This window comes from Myxine glutinosa, chromosome 13 (assembly GCF_964187855.1).
Source record: "Myxine glutinosa chromosome 13, kmMyxGlut1.1, whole genome shotgun sequence".
Lineage (NCBI taxonomy): Eukaryota > Metazoa > Chordata > Myxini > Myxiniformes > Myxinidae > Myxine > Myxine glutinosa.
The window spans coordinates 42,304,719-42,318,335 of record NC_136273.1 but is presented as its reverse complement, the minus strand read 5'-3'; the positions used below and the strand labels follow the sequence as shown (position 1 = coordinate 42,318,335).

The window sequence follows — 13,617 nt, the reverse complement described above, 5'->3', positions numbered from 1 at the left end:
CTCGTCTGTTCAGCGGCACGCCTCGCTCCAAGCTCCAAATCGATCGCACACGAGGTCCCGCCCGCTCACAGCACCAAAAGCACCGAGCACCACTCCAAGCACCATGAAGATGGTGAACCAACGACCACCAAGGACCTCCCAAGACCAAGAAGGGAAGCGCAGAGACAAGAGACCAGCGAGGAAAGAGAGAGACAGAGCCCATACGAGTCGGAGAGAGTCGTGCAGCGCAAGAGGGAAAATGTCGTCCGGCATGCCCTTTTATAACCTTCCTCGACTCTCCTCCAATGTTCTGTTTTGCTGGCGCTCTCTCATTGGCCGAGTGCTTCCCGCACCGGTATTGCTCGCCCTGATTGGCTGGAGGTTCGTGCCTTCCGCGCCAACCAATCACACGTTCCCTGTAGCGTGGTTACAGCTCGTGTCACTCGATGTTGCTAGGCCTGCCGGAGGTGTAGCTAGCGGCGGCCATCCGGCAGTGCCCCGATCTGGCTTCCTGTCTGTTTTCCAAAGTCGTTGTAAGGGAAGGGGATTTAATTACTGTGTGCACTAAAGGACCTATCTAAGTGTTTATAGGAATGCGTTGCCATAAGGGACAAAGGTTTGACGACAGATGGGACGACGAACAAAGGAATCATATCCATAATCCCTGGACTATTTAGCACGCCCTGCTCCCCCGTAGCGGGGACATCAATACAGCTTATCCCGACAAACCGCCTAAAAACACAGAACTCATTACAGGGTAGATTCCGCAACGCGAAAGTCGAATACCTGCCTATACAGATCTATCTGACTCTAGATATTCCTTTACCCCACCGACATAACACAGCCCTCCCCCCCCCCCCCCCCACCACTTCCCCGGAACCATAGCCCCTGCTAGGTTCACTGCAGGCGATACCATTCCAGTCTTAACACTTACTGTCCCACACTTACTTAACCTATGAAATAAATCAGGAGTGCTGTGGGAATTGAGCCGGACTTCCAAACTATTCTCCTTAACATGCTAATATGTACAATGATCTTATTCGTTGTTCCTGTGGAGGGAGGAAACAAACAACACACAAAATCTACCTTAACCACAAACTTATCCTTATTCAAAAATTCCGAACTCTAATAAACATTTATACATACCCCGGTCTGCAGACTGCGTCCCCCGTTGGATGCCACAAGACACAACCTTACCTGCGGGGCCATCCAAATGCACCCCTAAATTTCCGCGGGCCCTGTCCTGGTGTTACAGGTGAGTGATATGGCTCGGTGGATTTCGCCCTCATTCATTCAACACAACCCCTTATCCACTCATTCTCATTCCAAAACTCATCAAGGCATTTCAAAAGTCAACAAAGCACTTACTTCACCCCCCTGCAGGACCATGGCATTGATGTCATTCATGTGTGCACGTCTCAACTAGGCAGCGGGGAGGTACCGCACAACAAGATGGCGGGGGCGCTTCAGGCTGTGGTGCCCGCAGTCCCAAACACAAGTCAACCGACTCACAAGTTCATTGCCCCCCCCCCCCCTTTACCTCTTGGCCCCATGACAGCCCAACAGCCCTTTCCGCCGTTGCCCCGCCGGTGAGGGTCTCCAAACCCCAAGCTCCTCCGTGGCCTCCTGCTTCCGCGCAGCTCCACAGGTCACCGTGGGTCTCCTTTACCCCATGGCGCCCAACCAGACCCTCCACCGACGAGCTCCAATTTCCAGATACCATCGGCTGCCAGGGGTAATTGCCGCAGAGGGCGGTCGCAGGCATCGCTCCTCCGAGCTTGATCTGTACCTGCGGGCACACACACCTTCCCCACCCATAAGATCCCAAAACACATTTCCTCCCCCGCTGCCATTCAATTTTCCACACATTTCCATCGATGGTGTTACAAAAACTTGCCATGGCCTGCTATTGTGAAATCCCCAGTTCACAGTTAACCAATACATTTCCAAAACACAATAATCACTCAATAATCATCACTCATCCATTTTCTCCAACCTCACGACCACATAGAAACACATCACCTTTACACATAAACAAACGCCACCCACAAGACTCTGTGGCACACATTCCATCCCCCCTCACCGGCCATGTCATCACTCTCACCCGCCTCCAATTCCACATTACATGTCCCCCAAATTTACATAAGCAAGTCCTAAAGCCTGGGACAGTACACATGAAGGCCTTACCTCTACCTTGATGTACAGGTAACTACAGTTGGTCAGGTCCAAAGTGCCATTCACCCACAAAATCCCAAAATTTACCATTGAGCCAATCAAATACTTCTAAATTTCTCTTTTCTCCCCACTATACTGGCAGGTATGTGGGTCCGCATCCAACGGTGATTATCACTACACAACTACCTGTGGGCACAACAGCTCCACACCTCTACCGTGCAAGGGTCATTGGGACAAGGTGAGCAGCCGAAACGCCAACATGGCCCATGAGTGTCCATAAGGGTGCGACCCACCATCCATCCTTCGGCCCCACCTGCGAGGAACACAGCTGCACCAGCCCCATCTGGCCAATGTGGTGAGCACCTGCTGCCCACAACACTACCGCACGCACAACCTCGGCCCTAGGGGGAGACGATCGCAGTGCGTGGCATTCCCCTCACGTCAGCTACGCCGCCCTCATCCCCCAGTCCACAGAACTGCAGCCCCCGAGTGCCCACCCACACTTGACCACACCAAGGGTCCAGTTGACAGCCAAGCTCCACCAGGAGACTCACCCAGAAGACATGGTCCACACCCCTCGGACATGCACAGCCCCACGTTGACCCTCAGGCTACCCAACTACATCCCCATAACCCCGCGTCCCAAATATCGGCACAGTCGCCCCCGCAGCCAGGTGAAGGCTGTGGCTTGCTAATCTATCAATTTTATCACAGCCTCCAACACTTTGGTCTACACACCTGGATCAATAATGGTGTCACTGTGCAGTGACCACCATTTCTCTTCACAAAATTCACCCTTACATTTACATCTAACCCTCAGATTACATGTGCCAAACATTTTTCACATTTCACTAAACTCACCAAAGAAAGATGCTTTGCCATACACATGCCAGCCGAGCATGGCCCATATGCTCGGCACGTTACACATTCCCGATTCATCAATCCCATGGCTCTCTTCCCAAACCGAGAGTCCCAAAATCATAACGGAACATCTGTGGAAGGTCACTCTCACACCATCACGTTCCACAGATGCCCCAATGGTTGTCCGGTGGGCTATCTCATTCCTGTCCATTCGGTTCGACCCGTGTCCATAGCCCAGCACAGCATGGCACATCACCACATGCTGGCTGTCCAAGAGTCTCAGGAGGAGGGTGTCGGCCTGCACGCCCGGGTGGTCACTACATCAGGCCCTAGTTAGCCGTCAGCGGTGCCACCACCTAAGCGCGACCTACAACACCTCCCCCTAGTGGTCCTCAATATATGCCATCCCAGGCTTGAGAAACCACCTCGGACCCCTCCGGAGGTCTTAACCCCCACCAGGGTCCGGTGACCCTGTCGGCCCGAGCCACCCACTCAGGCAGTGCCCCGACGGACAAGGGACGCCACACTCCACCAGACCCCCCGTGGGGCCCAGGTCGTACCACGCACGACACCCATGGCTGGACCCCACGTCCAAATCTCGCCAGCTCAGCCCCCCAACTGGCTGGCATCACCAAATTTACAAAGGGGCAAATTTTGCCCGAGGCCATCACCAATGACCTCTCCTGGTCCACATTCCACAGCCCGGGGACCAACTCCCTCCATGGCTGCTCCAAATCCAATTCCCATATAAATTTCTTTTTCCTTTTAAAAATTTTCATCCCCATTGCCAAACTGCAGCTGCAGGCAACAACCCCCTCATGTTGTTCTGCCCCTCCCTGCAACTGTTCCAAATTCCCTGCGGGGACCAAATCGTCAGAGGCTCGATCTCCCGATCCTCCAATATCCAAATCCAGCCCGGAGCCAACACACTCCTCCAACTGGTCATGCAATTTCGGAGCCTCCTGTTCCCAATTGTTTTGCACAGTGAGGGTCGCCTTGGTCACTTCAACCTCCTCCTCTCGGACCGACTCACCTCATCACCCAAGCTCCTTTGGGCCTGGTCAAACTCTACCTCCATGGGACTGTCCCAGGTCTCCAGCCGCTGTGTCACATCATGCTCATCATTCACATTCCCTATCAGTTCTGGCCCCGACAGGTCTTGATAAATAAATACATGGTCCGGCTCCACCACACGGACCCCCAATAATGTTACCCCCTCTTGCTCTGCACCACCACCCTGGTGCTGCACCATTCCAAATTCATCCCCCCGTTGAGGTGTTGTGGCATCCACCCGGCCCCGATACACCTCCAGGCCAGCAGGTGGGAAACATTCCCTATTACAATTTTCACATTCCCCATTCACCTCTTGGCAGTCCACGCTCACCTGTTGGCATTCCACATTCACCTGTGGACACTCCTCTACCTGCAGGCATTCCCGATCTAAATTTCGACACTCGCCATTCCCTTCCAATTTTAATTTGATTGCCATTCCCGGCTCCTGCGCCTCGTGCACATCTGCATGGGCCGTACTCTCCTCCATTCCCAATTTGGCTTCCCCTGTTCCAATTCAATTTCTGCCACCCTTGGCTTCTCCCGGGCCCCATTGGCGCCATTCTTTCGTTCTTCCTTCAATTTTCTCGAACATTCCTTCAATTGTTCACGCCGGGCATTCAATTTGCTATTCATTCGTTCATAATAGGCATCCATGTTATTGTTCATTTCATCCATTTTATTTTCCAATCGCTCACTCATTCCCCTCATTTCCCTAAAGAGTCGATCCCACATCTGGTCGGGTATCGGGGCCGCTCCAACTGTTCCCGGCTCCCCGGTAGGGGAGGGGGATAGATTGGTGCTCGGGATGGGGGAGGTTCCAAAACTAACCTCCAATTCCCCTACCTCCGGCTCACCTCGAATGCTATCCCCATCTTCCATTCTCCCTTCCTCCATATTGCGTACCTCTTCCATCCGTAAAGAAGAGCTAGCTTCCCCGTGCGGCTTTTACCAGGACTAAAATTTAAATTTTTACTGACGCGCTGTTCGCGTCCCGCGCACCGATCGACGATGCAAATTTATCGCCTCCGACTAAAAAAAAATTTGTTTCCCAATTCTCCACACTCTTGACACCAATTTTCTTTTCGGGTTATATCCCACTCCTGACACCAGTTGTCGCGCGAATCCCTCCGGTTAACACCAGGGACCGCGGATGGACCAAAGGGATCTATAGGAGGCGACGACCAAACATGGATTTTGCTTTGACTCGTGGGAAGAGGAAGGGAAGAGGAAGAAGCGGGAAAAACGCTTACCTGGAGCGCGCCGACTGCAGCTCCGGTCCTGTCGGGAATTAACGTACTCGAACACCGAATTAGAATGTACAAAAATAGAGATTTATTCACGGAACCTGATAACAAGAAACGCGACGGTAATCAAATAAACTAAATCCTATATTGGGATCCCACACACCAGACTCAACAACAGGACACAGGAATGAATGAAAGGAAAATAAAGCGTTGGCCTGTATTTGTGAAATGTGGTGCGTCTTAACTGTCCGTCATCTTGTCGTATCTGCCGTCCTAACGTGGCTCCGTTCGGCCCCGCTCGTGCGCCACCAGGCCTCGAATGACCCGCTCGCCCCGGCCTCGTCTGTTCAGCGGCACACCTCGCTCCAAGCTCCAAATCGATCGCACACGAGGTCCCGCCCGCTCATAGCACCAAAAGCACCGAGCACCGTGCACCACTCCAAGCACCATGAAGATGGTGAACCAACGACCACCAAGGACCTCCCAAGACCAAGAATGGAAGCGCAGAGACAAGAGACCAGCGAAGAAAGAGAGAGACAGAGCCCAGACGAGTCAGTGAGAGTCGTGCAGCGCAAGAGGGAAAATGTCATCCGGCATGCCCTTTTATAACCTTCCTCGACTCTCCTCCAATGTTCTGTTTTGCTGGTGCTCTCTCATTGGCCGAGTGCTTCCCGCACCGGTATTCCTCGCCCTGATTGGCTGGAGCTTCGCGCCTTCCGCGCCAACCAATCACACTTTCCCTGAAGCGTGGTTACAGCTCGTGTCACTCAATGTTGTTCCACCTGCCGGAGGTGTAGCTGGTGGCGGCCATCCGGCAGTGCCCTGATCTGGCTTCCTGTCTGTTTTGTAAAGTCGTTGTAAGGGAAGGGGATTTAATTACTGTGTGCACTAAAGGACCTATCTAAGTGTTTATAGGAGTGCGTTGCCATAAGGGACGAAGGTTTGATGACAGAGGGAACGACGAACAAAGGAATCTTATCCATAATCCCTGGACTATTTAGCACGCCCTGCTCCCCCGTAGCGGGGACATCAATACAGCTTATCCCGACAAACCGCCTAAAAACACAGAACTTATTACAGGGTAGATTCTCTATCGAGACAATCGAATACCTACCTATACAGATCTATCTGACTCTAGATATTCCTTTACCCCACCGACATAACATTATGTTTGGTGCAAACCCAACACAGCACATCACCAAATAACACCTTCCCTACTGTGAAGCATGGTGGTGGCAGCATCATGCTATGGGGATGTTTCTCATCAGCAGGGACTGGGGCACTTCTCAGGATAGAAGGGAAAATAGATGGAGCAAAATACAGAAATATCCCAGAGGAATACCTGCTGGAAGAAGGCTGAAATTGGGATGGAAGTTCACCTTTCAGCATGACAATAACCCGAAGCACACAGCCAAAGATACACTGTAGTGGCTAAGGAACAAAAAGATAAATGTCCTTGAGTGGCCCAGTCAGAGCCCCGACCGAAATCCAATCGAAAATGTGACATGACCTGAAGATTGCTGTCCATCAACTCTCCCCACGATGCTACTTGACTGAGCTTGAACAGTTTTGAACAGAAGAATGGGCAAATATTGCCCAATCAAGGTGTGCACAAGTTTTTAGAGACCTCTCCTTACAGACTCACAGCTGTAATTGCTGTCAAAGGTGCTTCCACCAAGTATTAACTCAAGTATTAATTTGGAGTGTCAAAGAAAAGGGGTTGAATACTTATTGACCAACGACATTTCAGCTTTTCATTTTTAATTATTTGGTTAAAAAAATTCTAAAAATTAAACTCCACTTTGACATTATGGGGTATTATGTGTACATCTGTGACAAAAACAAATCTCAATTTAAACCATTTTAAATGCAGGCTGTAACAACAAAATGTCAACAAAATGTAACAACAAAATTCAGGCTGTAACCTGATGTCCCTGCTCTCAAATGTTCTATTTGTGTGCTTCCCTCTCTCTCCCCATCTTGTCTCCCGCTCCCTTTATTATGTCTTATGTGTCCGTTGTTTTTTTGTCATTAATGTTAGCTCTTACACGAACCTCGATCTTGTATACAAAAAAATAAAATAAGTGAAAATGTCAAGAGGGTGTGAATACTTCCTGAAGGCACTGTAGTTAGGGGTGGTGTGTAAGATGACGGCCTCCTATAAAGGCCCCAAAATTGGAAGTAAATTGTGTTTTCATGAAAGCCACTATATCCTCTGATATAATGCAGGCCTGCCTCTCGAGAATTATATCCATAACAGCGCAAATGCAGAAATAATTTCATCACTGAAAAGGAAATTGATTGCTATCTGAAATAATAGGGAAGTGCATAATCATTTGGACCTGCCTTTTTAGTCCATAATTGTGGCCATAATGCATCCTTTGATATGCTGGTGCTGCTTCCTGTTCAATAATGGCTGCATGACAGACATGCCTTTTTTATGCTTTCCAGGTGAAGAATTGCAGAGTAAAAAGCTTTTTTTATTTCATGCTTTAATTCCCACTTTATGACTGGTGCCCGATGAGGTGTTGGCTGTGCCTTTTCACTCTCGTTTTTCTTCTGAAACAACTGTGAGCGTTACATGAAGTGTTTTGTAATATGTGGTCCATGGCGGTGGCGATGTCCAGTTACTGCCACGGGAAAAATTGAAGGGGGTCAGGAATACAATTCAAAAATTTATGAAATGAAAATGGAGATTATCCACCCAAGACAAGCTCAGTGCTATTGTCAGTATTAATTATTATTATTACTATTATTATTTTATTGCCATCATCTCCCATGCCCCCCGCCCCCCTCTCCCAAGTTGAAGCTGGATAAATGAGCCATGGGCTGTTATATGCCAGTACGTCGGTTGTTTCTTTACACCTACAAACCACGACAAACATGGAACTATTTTGCAACTGAAACAAAAACAAAACGAATTTGCATCTTAGTCACGGCTGCAGTTTCCTAAACCCAGTGTATTTCCCTGTGAAGGACCGTAAAAGCAAATAAGGTGTGGATTATCAATTTGATATAGTAATGAAATTACTGAGATTTGCTTTCAATGAAAGACAATATTGGGAATGGGTTTTTACTTCTTTTCTTTTCTTTTTTTTTGCATTTGTTTAAGCGAAAGGATAAAGCGACAGATAACGAGTGGAAGGATGCAAAGTGGCTTTATGCAAAAATGGCCAAGATTGAAAGGCAATAAAACAGATGGCATGGGCAATATCCAAGCGGAGATGAAATGACCGACATATTTCGTTTTTTTTTTTTTGTTTGACCTCGAGGCGCATGAAATCCAGGAGGGAAATCCAGGAAGTAGATAGATGTAACCAAACCTGTGGCTGGAGATCATAGTGCTCTTGAAATTCCTGTGTCGCAAATCTGGTTCGATGGAGAACCTTCATTATGGACTCGAGAAAAAGTGCAGCTTTTGTGTGTTTCCTTTTTTCTCTCTCTCTTGCAGGTGAACATAGAATTCCTGAAGGATGGAGAATATTTGGTGGACAGGATGGGTGATGCTCACAATGCCACCTTGCACGTTAAGTCTCCGTTTGATCCAGGGAACAAGAGGATCAAAGGCTTTTATGATTAAATGACATTTAACATGAGACCGAAACTTAGCCCTTTGTCAGATCTCTTTTGCTCGATCGGCTATTGTAAATGAGAGAATCCAGTTGCGGGGAAGGCAGCGCCATCCAGAGATCCCCTCAATTGGACGGAAAATCGGGATTGTGGGACCAAACGTCGGCATTACTCGATGGATCGTAACTGACTGGGCATAACAGTGACCGACTTGAGGCAGAAAAGACTGAAGGGGGTGGGGGGCTAAAGTATCATATTAGCAATTGCCTTCTTTGATTATAACATCAGTTTAATCAGACCCTTCTCATGACTCCATCGTGCATAAGTGTTGACTCAGGTTTGTTCCGATTCTTCACAGAAAACCCTTGTTGATTCTTCACCTGATGTTACTAATGAAACCTTATTTGTATTTATCAGTCTAAACATTACAAAAACATTACATAGCCATTTGGCAGACATTTTGAGCGTGGTACAAGGTTAACGTGCACTGGTCTTCAAAGAATGATAGATCATCTGGCAATAGATGTTGCCACTACCACTCTGATTTGGGGCCGCATTTTTAATGCAGTTTCTTGCAGATGAAAATGTGAAATCAGATCAAATTTAGATTTTGCTTTCGACCACTTAAGGAGCATCAGGTTGTCATGTTTCAAAGTGATGACGATGTGAAAACAGATGTCCTGCAATATGGCCTTATATCCTAAAGATTTCTACGCTTCTGCCATAATCCTGTTACCGTACCGGTTGGGAAAATGTGTACATGTGTAGGTAGTCAGGGAATAGCTGAAAATAGCACAAATTGCACTCTACTTGAAATGTTCTCAAATAATAGAATGTAGATTTACCTTGAACATCCTTTGTATTTTCGCTGGAATTTATAACAAATGAAGGAAAAATTATTTCCACGAGAGAGATTCCAACTGTGAAGATTCATGATAAACCCTCTGCATGTCGTGGGTTAAATTACTCGCTTATGGTATATTGTTTGTCGCAAAATGAACCATATTTGCTCTTATGTGAAAGTTCATGGATCATAAATAGTTTAGTGGGAAGAAAGGGGTATCGTGCACCCCCCGGAAATCAACTTCTAATCGACGTCTCTAGATCATTAAAAATGCGTAGAAAACGATGAGCTATGTTAACAAATTGTAAAAATGTCCCACGTATCATTTTTATGCAAATTAGGCCGCCATTACCGGAAAATCTAATTTTCACTATATCTCAGCTATTACTGCAGATAACTGAATAAATAAGGTGTCTAGACCCATGTTTTGAGGGTAAAATATCAAAATAAAACTATTCTTGAAGTGACCACATGTGTCCGTGGCATACTAGTATGCAAATTAGTGCCGCCATTACCGAAAAATCAATTTTTTGGCATATATCGGCTAATATTGCACATAACTACACAAGTAAGGTGTCTAGACCCATGTTTTGAGTCCACAGTTTTGAGTAACATTCCTCCACCGTCCCCTTTCTTTTTCAAATCCTCAATCCCAAGTCCTCAAGCACCGCCCTCCCAGTGCCTCATCCTCCCTCTCCCAACTCTCTGCCCCCACCCGCACTCCATTCCCCCCACCACCCTCAACTGTTGTACCTTCCCCCCTTTCTTCCTATTCTTAACCCTCCACTAGTGTGGCAGGGTATCTCAAATTCCTAACTAACCATGTCCAAAGCCCCGCCGCACCAACGGAGGGTTAAAAATGTTACAAAAGGAACTTTGGCATAGGACGAGGCCATTCAGCCCATCATTTAATTTTTTTTATTTTTTTTTATTGTCCACATGAAACATGGGAATTTTTCTTCCACTGACAATTCAATTCAAAAAGGTTGCAACACATCCTTGTTGCATTAGCATTAAACATGTGAATTGACTTAGGCACAAATTATAGTCTAAAATGATAGGGGCATGATGGTGATTGCCTGAACGATGAAAACATGCCTGCGTTGTTTCTGTTCGTGAAGAATAATGCTAAAAGTAAATAACGATGGAACATTAAATTCACAATCTTTTCCCGCTTTTTCCACATTGTTAAAAGCATTCCTGTTGTCGTTCATTAAGAACAATGGTAAAAGTAAATAAAAACACGTTTAATTCTCAATCTTGCGATTATACTATAGTCTCATAAATTATTCTGTTAAAATAGTGCTTAAGTAAGGTAAATGATAATCAAGACCGATAATCCGGTCATGCCTGTAAAATATTATAAACCACAAACACACATGATTATCTTTTTAAACAGTCGCTAATGCTGTTCATGACATTAAACAAAGAAATTTGGAGGAATCCAGAGTTTAAGGTTTACTTACAGAACTGAGGGAAGATCTACTGTAATCTATATTATACCCCACAAGGGTTGGGTACGTACTGTTTTGTGGGAAGAGAGGGAACGCAGATGCTTTCGATATTTGATGGTCATTTTGGTGTTGGCTTTGCGGTTAGGGTGCCGGCTTGGGATCCTAGGATCCTGGGTTTGAATCCCGGTCGATCGCTGAATTAACGCCAGAGGGGTTGACTCAGCCTGTCATCCTTCCGAGGTCGGCAAATTGAGTACCAGCTTGCTGGGATGAATGATCCCGGTGTGTACCCCGGTTTCGAATAGGCACACCGTATCCCTGCGCATCGTAAGAGGCAACCAAGGGTTGGCGTTAGGAAGGGCATCCGGCCATAAAAACATTGCCTCAAACAGGGAACCATGATTGTCATGGGGCCCGCAAGGCTAACCCCCGCTATAGCGGGGAAAATGGCCTTAAAACGATCATTCATTCATTCATTCATTTTAACAATCGGTTTGTTTGTGTTTCACACTGAATCTTTATATTTATAATGACAAAGACAAAGATCTTTGTAATGAAATGTGTTTATGGTCCCTGGTTGGGTTTTACTGAATAAGCGTATTATTCTGCCCAAGTATGGAAGAACACAGAAAATCATTTTTTGTCGATTTTCAGCTTTTACATGAAATCACATCGACAGTATCTCCTCCAGCTCTCTATACATGTCATAGCTCTCAGGGAAGTGTAGTTCCCTATAGAAGTGCAGTTCAAATCAGCAGTGGCGACTAAGCACCGAAAATAAACTTTGATTTTCTCGAAATCACAAAATTGGACATATTATGTCTTCCATTGTTGGGCAGTATTATACAACATGTGGAATCATTCTTTGGTTTCAATAAAATGTAATAATTTGTGAAGTTGGTGACATGCTGAGGATTATTGCTGTTTCCGTTGGTTGCTTGGTTGCCCTTTCCTTGCATAACTATCAATAAATGATTAGCCATGTGATCTGTCAATGCAATTTTTCGAGTTTTGGTCAAAGAAGTGAGTAAAGACAACGAATGATTGAACTATATTACGATTTTTCTCTTGTGAATGTGAAAATTGTTGTCTGAGGTTTGATTTGTCCTCCAGTGACAATCAAGCGGCATTGGGAAATCAAAGATAAGCAATGTATGTACTCAGTGTATAGATCATCAGTTAACACACTAATAAAAGGTGAATCACATTCAAAAGATTTTTTTTTTTTTTTACAACGTCTAGGCCAGTGGTTCTTAACCTTTTCAAAGGCGCCGAACCCTAACGAAACCCACCGAACACTCGCGGAACCCCTCAAATTTGACCAAAAAATTCAGAAGAATTGCATCTTAATGCGTTTTCTGTTCTTCTTTTCGGGAGGCGATCTCGGAAATGCGTGGTTTTGTTTTGGCAAGGGCCACCCTCAAATCATTTTCACATGCAAGCCTACTCCTTTTCTTTGTTTTAATGTCCACCAGTTTCGAAAACACATGCTCGCAGAGATACGTTGTAACGAATGGCGTGAGGATCTCAAGGGCAATTTTAGCGATGTGAGGATACCCTTCCATTTGGCGGCACAAAAACGTTGAGAGCGTTGTTGTGCCGAAGAGTTGTCGTTGAGTCTGGCTCTGCTGAAGTTCGATGAGGTCATCGAGGTATTGGTCGTTCACATCTGCCATTGCAACGTCGAAAGTAAACGGCTGCCGCACCCATGCTGGGTATTGCTCTTTGTCGGGGAAGTAGCCGTCGAATTACTTTCACAGCTCATCCAAGTGCGTGGCAATCACTTGCTTCAGCTCCCCTGGTACAGCAGTGCCTCCAACTTCAGACTCATATTCGATCCCGCTCACGCACTCGTCCAGTAGCGAAAAGTTCGCAAACTTGTCGTTCTCTGTTCACCGCCTCCACAACGGTAACTTCTTTCTGAAAGCGCTGAGCTTTTCTTCCGATTTGATGGCATTCACTCCACCGCCCTGCATCTGGCAATTGAGATGATTGAGTGCGTCGAAGATGTCAGCCAAGTACGCCAAGGCGAGGATGAACTCTGACTCTTGGAAGTGCGTTGCATGGCAATGCTGGTGTTCTCACAAAAACAGGGCTAATTCTACATGCAAGGCAAAAACACGGCTCACTACCTTCCCTCGTGATAACCATCGAACGTTAGAGTGGTAGAGAAGGACTTCGAATTCAGAGCCGATTTCATTGCACAGCTCTTTAAAGATGCGATGATTCAGAGCAAGGCTTCGCACGTAATTCACAGGTTCAACGACGACTTGCAGAACATTGGCCAGTTCTGGAGGCAGAGTTTTAGATGCCAGCGCGTGTCTGTGCAGGACGCAGTGCGTGATGATGATGTGTGGTGCATGGGCCTTCACCAGCGCTCCAAAACCGGTGTTGCATCCCAGCATGACTGGAGCTCCGTCCGAGCAAACTGCAGACAC

General features: G+C 46.7%; 1 protein-coding gene across 2 annotated transcripts in view; it reads left to right on the top strand.

The window, feature by feature from the left end:
- The window catches only part of SARDH (sarcosine dehydrogenase), a 179,246-nt gene extending 167,072 nt beyond the window's left edge, over positions 1 to 12,174 (top strand). For both annotated transcript variants that reach the window (XM_068134325.2, XM_068134326.2), the window contains exon 21: positions 8,763 to 12,174. In XM_068134325.2, the coding sequence (XP_067990426.2) occupies positions 8,763 to 8,891 (129 nt within the window). In that variant the 3' untranslated portion in view covers positions 8,892 to 12,174. The remainder of the gene's footprint in view (positions 1 to 8,762) is intronic.
- Positions 12,175 to 13,617: the final 1,443 nt, after the last annotated feature.